The sequence below is a fragment of the Ranitomeya variabilis genome, chromosome 6 (assembly GCF_051348905.1).
Source record: "Ranitomeya variabilis isolate aRanVar5 chromosome 6, aRanVar5.hap1, whole genome shotgun sequence".
NCBI classification, from domain to species: Eukaryota; Metazoa; Chordata; class Amphibia; order Anura; family Dendrobatidae; genus Ranitomeya; species Ranitomeya variabilis.
Window position 1 is genome coordinate 202,217,864 of NC_135237.1, and position 17,254 is coordinate 202,235,117.

Here is a 17,254-nt window from a genome sequence, read left to right on the forward strand (position 1 = left end):
ATCACGAAAAATGGAGACGCTACGAGTATCGGAAAATGGCGCAATTTTTTTTTTTTTTTTAGCAAAGTTTGGAATTTTTTTTCACCACTTAGGTAAAAAAAAACCTAGTCATGTTAGGTGTCTATGAACTCATAATGACCTCGATAATCATAATGGCAGATCAGTTTTAGCATTTAGTGAACCTAGCAAAAAAGCCAAGCAAAAAACAAGTGTGGGATTGCACTTTTTTACAATTTCACCGCACTTGGAATTTTTTTCCTATTTTTTAGTACACGACATGGTAAAACCAATGATGTCATTCAAAAGAACAAGTCGTCCCGCAAAAAATAAGCCCTCACATGGCCAAATTGACGGAAAAATAAAAAAGTTATGGCTCTGGGAAGGAGGGGAGTGAAAAACGAACACGGAAAAACAAAAAATCCCACGGTCATGAAGGGGTTAAATTATCTCATCAGAGACCTTTCATTGTCAAAAGATAAAGCTGAACTTCTTGCATCTAGGCTGAAACAGAAGAATCTTCTTCATGATGATGTCAAAGTGTGCTATTACCAAAACGAAAGTAACACTTTAACACCATTTTTCACAGTTGATGGACCAATGGTGTACTTTAAGCCCTTAATCCCATGTGACGTACTATCCCGTCGAGATGGGGTGGGCCTTAATTCCCACCGACCGAATAGTATGTCATATGCGATCGGCCGCGCTCACGGGGGGAGCGCGGCCGATCGTGGCCGGGTGTCAGCTGACTATCGCAGCTGACATCTGGCACTATGTGCCAGGAGCGGTCACGGACCGCCCCCGGCACATTAACACCCGACACACCGCGATCAAACATGATCGCAGTGTTCCGGCGGAATAGGGAAGCATCGCGCAGGGAGGGGGCTCCCTGCGGGCTTCCCTGAGACCCTCGGAGCAACGCGATGTGATCGCATTGCTCCGATCGTCTCTTACCTCCTCTCCCTGCAGTCCCCGGATCCAAAATGGCCGCAGGGCTGCATCCGGGACCTGCAGGGAAGTGGCTTACCAAGCGCCTGCTCAGTGCAGGCGCTGGTAAGCCTGCAGCGCTGGAAGTCAGATCGGTGATCTGACAGAGTGCTGTGCAAACTGTCAGATCAGCGATCTGTGATGTCCCCCCCTGGGACAAAGTAAAAAAGTTTAAAAAAAAAATTCCACATGTGTAAAAAAAAAAAAAAATTCCTAAATAAAGAAAAAAAAAATATTATTCCAATAAATACATTTCTTTATCTAAATAAAAAAAACAATAAAAGTACACATATTTAGTATCGCCACGTCTGTAACAACCCAACCTATAAAACTGTCACACCAGTTAACCCCTTCAGTGAACACCGTAAAAAAAAAAAAAAAAAAAAAAAAACGAGGCAGAAAACAATGCTTTATTATCATACTGCCGAACAAAAAGTGGAATAACACGCGATCAAAAAGACCGATATGAATATACATGATACCGCTGAAAACGTCATCTTGTCCCGCAAAAAAATGAGCTGCCATACATCATCATCAGCAAAAACATAAAAAGTTATAGTTTTCAGAATAAAGCGATGCCAAAATAATTATTTTTTCTATAAAATAGTTTTTATCGTATAAAAGCGCCAAAACATAAAAAAATTATATAAATGAGGTATCGCTGTAATCGTACTGACCCGAAGAACAAAACTGCTTTATCAATTATACCAAATGTGGAACGGTATAAACGCCCCCCCAAAAGAAATTCATGAATAGCTGGTTTTTGGTCTTTCTGCCTCACAAAAATCGGAATCATAAGCGATCAAAAAATGTCACATGCCCGAAAATGTTACCAATAAAAACATCAACTCAGCCTGCAAAAAACAAGACCTCACATGACTCTGTGGACCAAAATATGGAAAAATTATAGATCTCAAAATGTGGAGATGCAAAAACTTTTTTGCTATAAAAAGCGTCTTTTAGTGTGTGACAGCTGCCAATCAAAAAAATCTGCTATAAAAACGCTATAAAAGTAAATCAAACCACCCTTCATCACCCCCTTAGTTATGGAAAAATAATAAAATTAAAAAAAGTATTTATTTCCAATTTCCCATTAGGATTAGGGCTAGGGTTAGGGCTAGGGTTAGGGTTAGGGTTGGGGCTAGAGTTAGGGTTAGGGCTAGGGTTAGGGCTAGGGCTAGGGTTAGGGCTAGGGTTATGGCTAGGGCTAGAGATAGGGTTAGGGCTAGGGTTAGGGTTAGGGCTGGGGTTAGGGCTAGGGTTAGGGTTGGGGCTAGGGTTAGGGTTGGGGCTAGGGTGGGAGCTAAAGTTAGAGTTAGGGTTGGAGCTGAAGTTAGGGTTAGGGCTTAAGTTAGGGTTAGGGTTGGGGCTAAAGTTAGGGTTAGGGTTGGGGCTAAAGTTAGGGTTAGGGTTTGGATTACATTTACGGTTGGGATTAGGGTTGGGATTAGAGTTAGGGGTGTGTCAGGGTTAGGGGTGTCGTTAGGGTTACCATTGGGATTAGGGTTAGGAGTGTGTTTGGATTAGGGTTTCAGTTAGAAATGGGGAGTTTCCACTATTTAGGCACATCAGGAGCTCTCCAAACACGACATGGCGTCCGATCTCAATTCCAGCCAATTTTGCGTTGAAAAAGTAAAACAGTGCTTCCCTTCCGAGCTCTCCCGTGCGCCCAAACAGGGGTTTACCCCAATATATGGGGTATCAACGTACTTGAGACAAATTGGACAACAACTTTTGGGGTCCAAGTTCCCTTGTTACCCTTGGGAAAATAAAAATTTGGGGGGCTAAAAATCATTTTTGTGGGAAAAAAAGATTTTTTATTTTCACGGCTCTGCGTTGTAAACTGTAGTGAAACACTTGGGGGTTCAAAGTTCTCACAACACATCTAGATAAGTTCCTTGGGAGGTCTAGTTTCCAATATGGGGTCACTTATGGGGGTTTCTACTGTTTGGGTTCATCAGGGGCTCTGCAAATGCAATGTGACGCCTGCAGACCAATCCATCTATGTCTGCAATCCAAATGGTGCTCCTTCCCTTCCGAGCTCTGTCATGCGCCCAAATGGTGATTCCCCACCACATATGGGGTATCAGCGTACTCAGGACAAATTGGACAACATCTTTTGGGGTCCAATTTATCCTGTTACCCTTGTGAAAATACAAAACTGGTGGCTAAAAAAGCTATTTTGTGAAAAAAAAAAAGAATTTTTATTTTCACGGCTCTGCGTTATAAACTGTAGTGAAACACTTGGGGGTTCAAAGCTCTAAAAACACATCTAAATAAGTTCCTTAGGTGGTCTACTTTCCAAAATGGTGTCACTTGTGGGGGGTTTTAATGTTTAGGCACATCAGGGGCTCTCCAAACGCGACATGGTATCCCATCTCAATTCCAGTCAATTTTGCATTGAAAAGTCAAACGGCGCTCCTTCCCTTCCGAGCTCTGCCATGTGCCCAAACAGTCGTTTACCCCAACATATCAGGTATCAGTGTACTCAGGACAAATTGCACAACAACTTTTGTGGTCCAGTTTCTTCTCTTACTCTTGGGAAAATGAAAAATTGGGGGTGAAAAGGTCATTTTTGTGAAAAAATATGATTTTTTATTTTTACGGCTCTGCATTATAAACTTCTGTGAAGCACTTGTTGGGTCAAAGTGCTCACCACATATCTAGATAAGTTCCTTAAAGGGTCTACTTTCCAAAATGGTGTCAATTTTGGGGGTTTCAATGTTTAGGCACATCAGGGGCTCTCCAAATGCAAAATGGCGTCCCATCTCAATTCCAGTAAATTTTGCATTGAAAAGTCAAATGGCGCTCCTTCCCTTCCGAGCTCTGCCATGCGCCCAAACAGTGGTTTACACCCACATATATTAGGTATCAGCGTACTCAGGACAAATTGCACAACAACTTTTGGGGTCCAATTTCTTCTCTTACCCTTGGTAAAATAAAAAATTGAGGGCGAAAAGATCATTTTTGTGAAAAAATATGATTTTTTATTTTTACGGCTCTGCATTATAAACTTCTGTGAAGCACTTGTTGGGTCAAATTGCTCACCACACATCTAGATAAGTTCCTTAAGGGGTCTACTTTCCAAAATGGTGTCACTTGTGGGGGGTTTCAATGTTTAGGCACATCAGGGGCTCTCCAAACGCAACATGGCGTCCCATCTCAATTCCAGTCAATTTTGCATTGAAAAGTCAAATAGCGCTCCTTCTCTTCCAAGCTCTGTCATGCGCCCAAACAGTGGTTTACCCCCACATATGGGGCATCAGCGTACTCAGGACAAATTGTACAACAACTTTTGGGGTCCATTTTCTCCTGTTACCCTTGGTAAATAAAACAAATTGGAGCTGAAATAAATTTTGTGTGAAAAAAAGTTAAATGTTCATTTTTATTTGAACATTCCAAAAATTCCTGTGAAACACTTGAAGGGTTAATAAACTTCTTGAATGTGGTTTTGAGCACCTTGAGGGGTGCAGTTTTTAGAATGGTGTCACACTTGGGTATTTTCTATCAAATAAACTCCTCAAAATGACTTCAAATGACATGTGGTCCCTAAAAAAAATGGTGTTGTAAAAATGAGAAATTGATGGTCAAATTTAACCCTTATAGCACCCTAACAAAAAAAAAAAATTGGTTCCAAAATTGTGCTGATGTAAAGTAGACATGTGGGAAATGTTACCTATTAAGTATTTTGGGTGACATATCTCTTTGATTTAAGGGCATAAAAATTCAAATTTGGAAAATTGCGAAGTTTTCCAAATTTTCACCAAATTTCCATTTTTTTCACAAATAATCACAAGTTATATCGAATAAATTTTACCACTATCATGAATTACAATATGTCTTGAGAAAACAATGTCAGAATCGCCAAGATCCGCTGAAGCGTTCCAGAGTTATAACCTCATAAAGGGACAGTGGTCAGAATTGTAAAAATCGGCCCGGTCATTAACGTGCAAACCACCCTCGGGGCTTAAGGGGTTAACAATGTGAATGGCCTCTTTGAAGAACTGAATCAAGAGTATTTTGTTGCAGATTGGCGATTGTTTATTGACTCATCCCAGAGAAGTTTGAAAGCAGTGTTGCTTCACAATAGAAATATGAAACCATCAATCCCTATTGCTCATTCATGTCATCTAAAGGAAAGATCTTAAAGTATGTCAGTTGTTTTGGATGCTATACGATATAACCATCAATGGAATATCTATGGAGATTTGAAAGTGATTAGTCTGCTGATGGGGATGCAAGGAGGTTTCACAAAATATTGTTGCTTCTTGTGTTTATGGGACAGTAGAAATACAGCAGAGCATTGTGTTCATCGTGATTGGGGACAGAGAAACACCTATGTTCCAGGTAGAGACAATGTTCAGGATAATCATTTAGTTGCTCTATCAAAATTCTTTTTTCCTCCACTACATATAAAGTTGAGATTGATTAAAAACTTTGTGAAAGCCATGGCAAAGACAAATTCACAAGGAAGGGGTATTTGCTTCAAAGCTCCAAGTGGATCTATGAAAAGTTCTTAGAAAACAAAAATCTCCAGAATATGTTGAAGATGCTGAGGAACTGCTAAATGCATACCAGTGTCTTCGATGTGGCATGTCTCTGAAAATGCATATTTTGCATTCACATTTAGATTTTTCCCTCAAAATCTTGGGGATGTAAGGCATGCGGTTTCACCAGGACATTAAAGCAATGGAAAACCACTACCAGGGTTTTTGGAATGACTCAATGATGGCAAATTACTGTTGGATGTTATATAGGGACAACCCTGAAAAATCAGATCAATGACAGTCTAATGTCAAGCAATTTTAATTTCTACTTATATTTTGGTTTCTATTTAGCATGTTAAATTATTTTGGTTCAATAAAAACTGTTATGTAAGGTGAAGCATTTTTTTCTGATATGTAGATTTCTGTTTTCTTAATGTCATAATTATATTCCCTATACCATATAATAATGATGCTGCTCCATGGAAACTATAAGTGCTACATAAAAACTATATATATTTTTGAATCAGGACAAATAGATGATTAAAAAAGTACCGTATTTTCCGGCGTATAAGACGACTGGGCGTATAAGACGACCCCCCAACTTTTCCAGTTAAAATATAAAATCTTCTTAAAAGTCGGGGTCTTCTTATACGCCATGTGTCGTCTTATAGAGCCGGTGAATAATGTTCCTTTTGGGGGGGAGTGGTCCCGATGACGAAGAGAGGGGGCGTCTCACAGGAAAGTGTGAGTGGAGTATTCCCCTATTACCTCATTGTAGCAGCGTGGGGTCTCTGTGCTGGGGAGCGGCTGCGGCTGCTCCTCTTTGTGCCGCGTGGGTGCTGTGCTGTGGGGCGGCTCCTCTTCGTGCAGCATCGGGCCTCTGTGCTGTGGGGCGCCGCCGCATCTTAGTGCAGAGTCAGGGCTCCTCCGGCATCACCTCAAAGCCCGGAGGCACCGGCAGCTCCATTGCTGCGATTCGGTGGCCTCCGGGAAAATGGCCGCTGGGGGCAGCGCATGCTCAGATTCAGATCTCGTCCCGAGATCTCAGGAGACGAGATCTGAATCTGACCATGCGCCGTCCCCAGCGGCCATTTTCCCAGAGGCCACCGCATCGCAGCAATGGAGCTGCCGGTGCCTCCGGGCTTTGAGGAGATGCCGGAGGAGCCCTGACTCTGCACTAACATGCAGCGGCGGCGCCCCACAGCACAGAGGCCCGATGCTGCACGAAGAGGAGCCGCCCCACAGCACAGCACCCACACGGCACAAAGAGGAGCAGCCGCCGCCGCTCCCCAGCACAGAGACCCCACGCTGCTACAATGAGGTAATAGGGAGATACTCCACTGACACTTTCCTGTGAGACGCCCCCTCTCTTCGTCATCAGGACCACTCCCCGCCACCCACCATATACACATAGGTCTGCACAAGGAAATACAAGACGACACCCGGCGTATAAGACGACCTCCGACTATTAAGAAGATTTTCAGGGGTTAAAAAGTCGTCTTATATGCTGGAAAATATGGTACCTGCGATGATTCCAAAAAATATTTTTTGTAGACCTGTGATTTATTAATTTTTTTGTGGTATGACGATCTGGATTAAAGGGATAATCATTCAAAGTTTAAAAATTTATAGTTTTTTAACATTTCTGATGTTTGATAAATAAATGCAAAATACATTAACCTATATTTACCATTATCACAAAGTGCAATGTGTCACAACATAACAATCTCAAAGTCATTGGGATACTTTGAAGCGTTCCAGAGTTATTGCTTCATAAAACAACACAGGTCAGATTTTAAAAATGTGGCTCGGTCACTAAGGAGTTAATTATTAGAAATGTACTTTTGCATATTTTGAGTTCTTTGTTTATTATTCTCACTTTAACAGATGAAAATAAACAATTGAGATGGGAAAATTTACTTTTTTTCATTTAGTTACATAATAATTCTGTACACTAATAGCTGCCCAATAATACTACGCAGCAGAGTAGTTGTTAAATAATAAAAATAATCATCAAAAACACAAATTGTCTAATAATTGAGTATACAGTGTACTGGGCCTTCAGAAAAAAAATTCTATAGGGCCTCGTGATAGCATATACAGTGGGGGAAATAAGTATTTCATCTCTTGTTGATTTTGTATGTTTGCCCACTGACAAAGACATGAGCAGTCTATAATTTTAAGGGTAGGTTAATTTTAACAGTGAGAAATAGAATATCAAAAACAAAATCCAGAAAATCATATTGTATAAATTGTATAAATTTATTTGCATTTTGCAGTGAGAAATAAGTATTTGATCCCCTACCAACAATTAAGAGTTCTGGCTCCTACAGACCAGTTAGAAGCTCCTAATCCACTAGTTACCTGCACTAACAAAAGCTGTCTTACATAGTCACCTTTATAAAAGACTCCTGTCCACAGACTCAATTAATCAATCAGACTCTAACCTCTACAACATGGGCAAGACCAAAGAGCTTTCTAAGGATGTCAGGGACAAGATCATAGACCTGCACAAAACTGAAATGGGCTACAAAACCATAAGTAAGATACTGGGTGACAAGGAGACAACAGTTGGTGCAATAGTAAGAAAATGGAAGAAATACAAAATGACTGTCAATTGACATCAATCTGGGGCACCATGCAAAATCTCACCTCGTGGGGTATCCTTGATCATGAGGAAGTTGTGATATCAGTCTAAAACTGCATGGGAGAAACTTGTTAATGATCTCAAGGAAGATGGGACCACAGTTACCAAGAAAACCATTGCTAACACATTACGCCATAAAGGTTTAAAATCCTACAGTGCCAACAAGGTCCCCCTGCTCAAGAAGGCACATGTGCAGGCCGGTCTGAAGATTGCCAATGAACACCTGAATGATTCTGTGAGAGATTGGGAGAAGATGTTGTTGTCAGATGAGACAAAAATTGAGGTCTTTGGCATTAACTCAACTTGCCGTGTTTGGAGGAAGAAAAATGCTGCCTATGACCCAAAGAACACCATCCCCATTGTCAAGCATAAAGGTGGAAACATTATGTTTTTGGATGTTTCTTTGCTAAGGGCACAGGACTACTTCACTGCATTAATGGGAGAATGGATGGAGCCATGTACTGTAAAATCCTGAGTGACAACCTCCATCTCTCCGCCATGACATTAAACATTGGTTGTGGCTGGGTCTTCCAACAAGACAATGACCCAAAACATACAGTCAAGGCAACAAAAAGAAGCACATTAAGATCATGGAGTGACATAGCCTGTCTCCAGACCTTCATTCCACAGAAAACGTATGGAGAGATTTGAAGCTTCAAGTTGCCAAGCAACAGCCTCAATATCTTAATGATTTAGAGATGATCTGCAAAGAGGAGTGGACCAAAATGCGTCCTGACATGTGCGCAAACCTCATCATCAACTACAAAAAAGTCTGACTGCTGTGCTTGCCAACAAGGGTTTTGCCACCAAGAATTAAGTCTTATTTGCAAGAGGGATCAAATATTTATTTCTCACTGCAAAATGCAAACAAATTTATATAATTTATACAATGTAATTTTCTGTATTTTATTATAATTAATAAAATTATAGACTGTTCATGTCTTTGTCAGTGGGCAAACTTACAAAATCAGCAAGGGATCAAATACTTATTTCCCTCACTGTATAGCCACATATCTGTACACAAGGTTAAAGTGGCCTTAAATTTGGCCAATAGTAAACTAAATCCATTGGCAGCCATGAAAGTTTTTTAGAAGTAGACTTTCATTGTACCACCCAGCAAAGTTTGGTGACCATTAAACTCTCAAGGCCTAATATCTATAACTGTATTTAACCTATGATTGCAAGCTATCAATTGATTCAACATTAATTTAATAAGAATACTTACTGTGGAATTATCAAAAGGTAGACAAGGCCAAATAAGGCAGCTAAAATCAATGAAAGAACGACTGCACTGGTGAAATATTCATCATGAAGCTGGTGATACTGTTAAAAGAAAAAGAGGACTATTATTTTCCAAAATTAAGAAAAATGATGATCCAGAGCAATTTACACAATTAATAGTACTTTCAATTTAATGTATAAAATATGAAACAAAAACTAATTTATAGGAGGGCCAATGACCTTTTTTGGATTTAGAAAAGGATACATTTATTTTTCTGCTATAAAATGGCATATTTTTTGAAAGAAAAGTTATTGATAAAAAGTATCTGCATCTTATGCTGCACTGTGATTGAGGATGGCAGAGCTAGACACCCCTAAATGCTTCCTTAATGACCATCAGAGTTCTTTTGCACTCCGATTGATCATTAGAACTCTAGCATTGGGCAGTGGCATAGCAGAGAAGTTGTTATGTGAGTGGGAAGGACAGATACCCCTACTATATGCACTAGTGATGTCCAGCTACTAGTGTTGAGCGATACCGTCCGATACTTGAAAGTATCGGTATCGGAAAGTATCGGCCGATACCGGCAAAGTATCAGATCTAATCCGATACCGATACCCGATACCAATACAAGTCAATGGGACTCAAGTATCGGACGGTATTCCTGATGGTTCCCAGGGTCTGAAGGAGAGGAAACTCTCCTTCAGGCCCTGGGATCCATATTAATGTGTAAAATAAAGAATTAAAATAAAAAATATTGCTATACTCACCTCTCCGACGCAGCCTGGACCTTACCGAGGGAACCGGCAGCGTTGTTTGCTTAAAATGTGCGCTTTTACTTCCTTCCGTGACGTCACGGCTTGTGATTGGTCGCGTGCCGCCCATGTGGCCGCGACGCGACCAATCACAGCAAGCCGTGACGTAATTTTCAGGTCCTCAATGCCTAATTCTAGGCATTCATGATTTTAAAATTACGTTCCGGCTTGTGATTGGTCGCGTCGCGGTCACATGGGCGACGCGACCAATCACAAGCCGTGACGTCACGGGAGGCAGGAGACGCGCGCATTTTTAAAATTACGTCACGGCTTGTGATTGGTTGCGTGCCGCCCATGTGACCTCGACGCGACAAATCACAGCAAGCCGTGACGTAATTTCAGGTCCTGAATGCAGAAATAGGCATCAGGACCTGAAATTTCGTCACGGCTTGCTGTGATTGGTCGCGTCGCGGTCACATGGGCGGCACGCAACCAATCACAAGCCGTGACGTAATTTTAAAAATGCGCGCGTCTCCTGCCTCCCGTGACGTCACGGCTTGTGATTGGTCGCGTCGCCCATGTGACCGCGACGCGACCAATCACAAGCCGGAACGTAATTTTAAAATCATGAATGCCTAGAATTAGGCATTGAGGACCTGAAAATTACGTCACGGCTTGCTGTGATTGGTCGCGTCTCGGCCACATGGGCGGCACGCGACCAATCACAAGCCGTGACGTCACGGAAGGAAGTAAAAGCGCGCATCTTAAGCAAACAACGCTGCCGGTTCCCTCGGTGAGGTGCAGGCTGCGTCGGAGAGGTGAGTATAGCAATATTTTTTATTTTAATTCTTTATTTTACACATTAATGTTGTTTCGATACCGATACCCAATACCACAAAAGTATCGGATCTCGGTATCGGAATTCCGATACCCGCAAGTATCGGCCGATACCCGATACTTGCGGTATCGGAATGCTCAACACTACCAGCTACAGCAAGGAGCAAATGTCCATAATGGTCCATGCTCTTTTCTCCCAATTATCCTGAAATTACACCTTGTGACACATTTGTTACTTCTTTCATCCCTTGCCAACGTGCGCACTGTATATACAGTGCTCAGCATACAGTATATGAGTACACCTCTTTGAAAAGCAAGATTTTATTTAATATCTCACTGAACATTGGAAGAATTTTTCAAAATTTTGAGAAAATACTTTTTTTTTAACAAATAACATGAAAGTAAGGGTAGTAATATAACTTTCAATACAAAACCTCCGGCATTACTCAAAATAGGAAAAAGGAATACACCCAACATCAAAAACGACTATATTTAATATTTTGTATGCTCTCCATGGTTTTTAAGGACACAACCAAGTCTTCTAGTAATGGAATGAACAAGTTTGTGACATTGCAACATCTATCTTTTTCCATACTTCGAGAACAACCTTTTTTAGAGCCTGGATGCTGGATGGAGAAAGATGCTCAATCTGTCTCTTCAGAATTTCCCATAGATGTTCGATTGGGTTCAGATCAGGAGACACACTTGGCCACTGAATCATTTTTACTCTGTTCTTTTTGAGAAATGCAACAATGACTTTAGATGTGATTTTTAGTTCATTTTCATGTTGGAAAAGGAGATGGAGTGATGATATCATCTTCTCTTTTAATATAGAGCAGTACCTCCGTGAATTCATGATACCATCAATGAAATGTAGCTTTTCGACACTAGGAGCATTCATGCAGCCGCCCATAAGGACACTGCTACCACTATATTTCACTGTAGGCACTTGTAATCTTCATATTTTTCAACATGGACTTAGTAAATTGTAGGTGGGCTTTTTGGTGCATAAGCTTTAGGAGAGGTTTTCTTCAAGGATAAAAACCATGAATTCCATTCCTCTGCAGTTCTGCAGCATTATGTTATTGGAAACACTCACCCCCATTTGGCTTTCTACTTCTTTAGCTAACAGTAGTGAACTTGCATGTCAATTTTCTTGCGTGTAAACAAATTACGGTATTTACTGTCTCAGGTCTTGTGACATTTTTCTTCTATGTGGTGCCATTGCTGACAGTATAAAATTGGAACGGGTTTTCTTTGGTAATGAAGCACTCCCATCCAAATATTTATTCTCTTAATATATTCCAATCATCATATTATATAGCACTGTGTACTTACAATTGTACATTTTGCCATTCTACCTAGCTAATTCTTCTGTTTTTCATTAGGTCTATGACGCCACGTGATGTAAAACTGACTAGCTGAATCCTTCTAAGCTCTATGCATAAACAGGATGTCTCTTTTTCTTGCATAAGTCATCATTAGAACTACAATCGTACATCATTGCAAAGTCCCTGGCAGCCCAGCTTCCCCCCCTCCCATCAGCTCATGACCTAGCTGCTTCGCTCATCCCCCCCTGAAAGGGACTTTGCAGTGATGTAGTATTGTAGTTCTAATGCTTTAAGGGGAAATTAAGGCGAGAAGATACTCCCTGTATCTACATAGAGCTAGTTTGTTTTTAAACATGTGATGTTATCGACCTAATGGAAAAGAGAAGGGGTGAGGTAGAGCAGCTGGGTCAGAAATTGAATTGGAGGATGATAATTGCAGGGAAAAGACAGTCCCTGTTTCTTCATAGAGCAGATAAAACAGAAGAATAACCTGGTTAGAAAGGCAAAATGAGCAATTGTAAGTACACAGTGTTATATAATATTATGATTACAACATACTAAGAGGATACAAACTTTGATGGGGGACTGCTTCTTTAAGTAATCCTCTTGTTATAGTGATCTGCACCCTCAGTCCTGCACCCCATCGTCTACGATCTCTTACCATCTATACCGGTAGCCCTGGGGTCCCGCTCCACCTGTGGGGAGCAGAAGTATCCCAGCTGCGTCACTATTGGCCCCAGCGGACCCCTTAAGCAGCGTCGGCCATCCATTGCCGAACACCACAGGTGGCGTCACAAATGAACTCCCTATAGACACTATTTCCCCTTCAATTCATTAATTTTATTGGATGCCAAGGGCCACGGACCGGGTCACTGCTGCCGTGACCATCCCCTTAAGAACCGTCGGACCCAACCCGGGTACCCCATGGCCCTAGCGGGCGCTCCAAATGCCTTTCTGCCCTATTCAGGGCAGAGTGAAGTACTGCAGCGCACAGGTGTCGGGAAAGGTAAGAGAGGCCCAGCGCCTGCGCGCTGCAGGATTTTGCTCTGCAAAGTATGCCTGCGCAGGAGCGCGATGCCAAGCAGACTGTGTGGAGGATGCACGGACACAACATCCACATGAACCAAGAAGGAGGGCAGCATCGCAAGAAGATGGCAGGAGACTGACCAAGAAGAGTGACATCCCTCGGACCGGACCGCCCCGCAGGTGAGTATAATAAAAGTTATTTTTCTTCTCTTCCAGGTCGGGTTGGGGGCTTATATACAGCAATAAAGAATGCTGTATAATAAGCCCTGAAAGGCAGTGGCCATAACTTGTATCGACCAAACCTGGTTAGAGGTTCCCTTTAAAGAAGCACTCCTACCAAAGTTTTATCCTCGTCATGTACTGCAAAAATCATGGTACAGTGAGTATGGAAAGTATTTATACCCGTTTAAATTTTTCACTCTTTGTTTCATTGCAGCCATTTGGTAAATTCAAAAAAGTTAAATTTTTTTCACATTAATGTACACTCTGCACCCCATCTTGACTGAAAAAATCAGAAATGTAGAAATTTTTGCAAATTTAATAAAAAAGAAAAACTGAAATATCACATGGTCATAATTATTCAGACCCTTTGCTCAGACACTCATATTTAAGTCACGTGCTGTCCATTTCCTTGTGATCCTCCTTGAGATGGTTCAACTCCTTTATTGGAGTCCAGCTGTGTTTAATTAAACTGATAGGACTTGATTTGGAAAGGCACACCCCTGTCTATATAAGACCTCACAGCTCACAGTGCAAGTCAACACATGAAGGACTTCTAGACTATGAGAAATAAGAGCTTCTGGTCTGATGAGACCTTTTTGGTGATAATTCTAAGCAGTATGTGTGGAGAAAACCAGGCACTGCTCATCACCTGCCCAATACAATCCCAACAGTGAAACATGGCAGCAGCACCATGCTATGGGGGTGTTTTTCATCTGCAGAGACATGATGACAGGTTGTCATTGAAAGAAACATGAATGCAGCCAAGTACAGAGATATCCTGGATGAAAACCTCTTCCAGAGTGCTCTGGACTTCAGACATGGCCGAAGGTTCACCTTCCAACAAGGCAATGACCCTAAGCACACAGCTAAAATATCAACGAGTGGCTTCAAAAGAACTCAGTGAACATTCTTGACTGGTCCAGCCAGAGCTCTGACCTAAACCCAATGGAGAATATCTGGAGAGACCTGAAAATGGCTGTCCACCAATGTTCACAATCCAAACTGATGGAACTGGTGAGGATCTGCAAGGAATAATGGCAGAGGATCCCAAACACAGGTGTGAAAAACTTGTTGCATCATTCCCAAGAAGACTCATGGCTGTACTAGCTAAAAAGGGTGCTTCTACTCAATACTGAACAAAGGGTCTGAATACTTATGACCGTGTGATATTTCATTTTTTCTTTTTTAATAAATTTGCAAAAATTACTACATGTTTTATTTTTTTCAGTCAAGATGGGGTGCAGAGTGTACATTAATGAGAAAAAATGTACTTTTTTGAATTTACCAAATGGCTGCAGAGAAACAAAGACTGAAAAATTTAAAGGGGTATGAATACTTTCTGCACCCACTGTATATAGCACTGTGTACTTACAATTGCTAATTTTGCTTTTCTACCCAGCTAATTCTGCTGTTTTCTCTGCTCTATGTAGAAACAGGAAGTCTCTTGTCTCTGCACGACTTAGGCTGTGTGCACACAGCCAATTTTTTACGCTTTTTTTCCATGCTGAAATGGGCCAAAAACGCTATGGAATCCTTATGCAAGCTACAGTTGGGAAAATAAGTATTTAGTCAGCCACCAGTTGTGCAAGTTCTCCCATTTAAAAAGAGGAGAGAGGCCTGTAATTGACATCATAGATAGACCACAACTATGAGAGTCAAAATGAGAAAACAAATCCAGAAAAACACCTTGTCTGATTTGCCAAGATTTATTTTGCAAATTATGGTGAAAAATAAGTATTTGGTCATAACCAAAAGTTCATCTCAATATTTTGTTATATATCCTTTGTTGGCAATGGCAGAGGTCAAACATTTTCTGTAAGTCGTCACAAGGTTGGCACACACTGTTGGTGGTATGTTGGCCCATTCCTCCATACAGATCTCCTCTAGAGCACTGATGTTTTGGGCCTGTCACTGGACAACACGGACTTTCAACTCCCTCTAAAGGTTTTCTATAGGGTTGAGATCTGGAGACTGGCTAGGCTACTCCAGGACCTTCATATGCTTCTTAAGAAGCCACTCCTTTGTTGCCCTGGTGGTGTGCTTGGGATCATTATCATGCTGAAAGACCCATCCATGTTTCATCTGAAATGCCCTTGCTGATGGAAGGAGATTTGCACTTAAAATCTCACGATACATGGCCCCATTCAATCTTTCATGTACACAGATCAGTCATCCTGGTCCTTTTGCAGAGAAAGAGCCCCAAAGCATGATGTTGCCACCCCCATGCTTCACAGTAGGTATGGTGTTCTTTGGATGCAACTCAGCATTCTGTCTCCTTCAAACACAATGATTTTTGTTTCTATCAAACAGTTCTACTTTGGTTTCATCAGACCATATGATATGCTCCCAATACTCTTCTGGATGATTCAAATGCTCTGTAGCAAACTTCAGATGGGCCCGGACATGTACTGGCTTAAGCAGGGGGACACGTCTGGTACTGCAGGATCTGAGTCCCTGGCGGCGTAGTGTGTTACTGATGGTAACCTTTGTTATGGTGGTCTCAGCTCTATGCAGGTGATTCACTAGGTCCCCTGTGTGGTTCAGGGATTTTTACTCACCGTTCTTGTGATCATTTTGACCCCACAGGGTGAGATCTTGCGTGGAGCCCGAGATCAAGGGAGAGTATCAGTGGTCTTGTATGTCTTCCATTTTCTTATTATTGCTCCCACAGTTAATTTCATCACACCAAGCTGCTTGTCTATTGCAGATTCAATCTTCCCAGCCTGGTGCAGGGCTACAATTTTGCTTCTGGTGTCCTTCCACAGCTCTTTGGTCTTCACCATGGTGGAGTTTGGAGTGTGACTGTTTGTGGTTGTGGGCAGGTGTCTTTTATACTGATAACAAGTTTAAACAGGTGCCATTACTACAGGTAATAAGTGGAGAACAGAGGAGCCTCATAAAGAATTGGTTACAGGTCAGTGAGAGCCACAAATCGTGCATGTTTTTAGGTGACCAAATACTTATTTTCCATCATAATTTGCAAAATAAATCTTGGCAAATCAGACAGGTGATTTTCTGGATTTGTTTTCTCATTTTGACTGATAGTCGTGGTCTACCTATGATGTCAATTACAGGTGTCTCTCATCTTTTTAAGTGGGAGAACTTGCACAATTGGTGGCTGACTAAATACTTTTTTTCCCCACTATAATTGATTGACAATCCTGAAGTGTTGTGCGCATGATCAGTAAATTTCCTTTGAGTAGTTGCAGTGCATTTTTTCCTGCAGCGCGTTTCTGCAACGTTTTTCACCCATATACTCCAACTTATAGGACTTAGTCAGTCAAATCTGCAGCAAAAATGCAGGTATAAAAATGTTTGTGGATTTGCTGCATTTTTGTTTGCATTTTTACCGGCTTCCTGTGGTGTTTCCCACGCTGTCATCTGTGTGTCAGTGTGTGAAACACCGGCGCGGTGGTTCTGATCAACGGTAATGCTACAGCCGGTAAGACAGACAGTAAGAGCGCTGTGGGGTCATGCTGTCAGATGTCAGCGTGACCCTGCAGCTGTAACTGTGACCCACGATAATGCTACCGCTGACAAGACCATTGGTCAGAGTGCTGTTGGATTATGCTGTCAGAGGTCAGCATGACCCCGCAGCTGTGACTGTGACCCGCAGGTCAGTAGGCGTGGACTGATGAGACAACTGCTCTAATCGGGTTATGTCTGCTGTTACTGATAACAGTGACAGTAGGTGCCGCTGTGTCACGGGAAGCCTAGGTAGGCAAGAGCTAACAACCCGGGCC

At 41.7% G+C, this 17,254-nt stretch overlaps 1 protein-coding gene across 1 annotated transcript in view; it reads right to left on the bottom strand.

Moving 5' to 3' along the window:
- ADCY1 (adenylate cyclase 1) overlaps positions 1-17,254 on the bottom strand; it is an 839,277-nt gene that overhangs the window by 191,394 nt on the left and 630,629 nt on the right. The window contains exon 10 of the mRNA XM_077269394.1: positions 9,344-9,441. Coding sequence (XP_077125509.1) covers positions 9,344-9,441 — 98 coding nt within the window. The remainder of the gene's footprint in view (positions 1-9,343; positions 9,442-17,254) is intronic.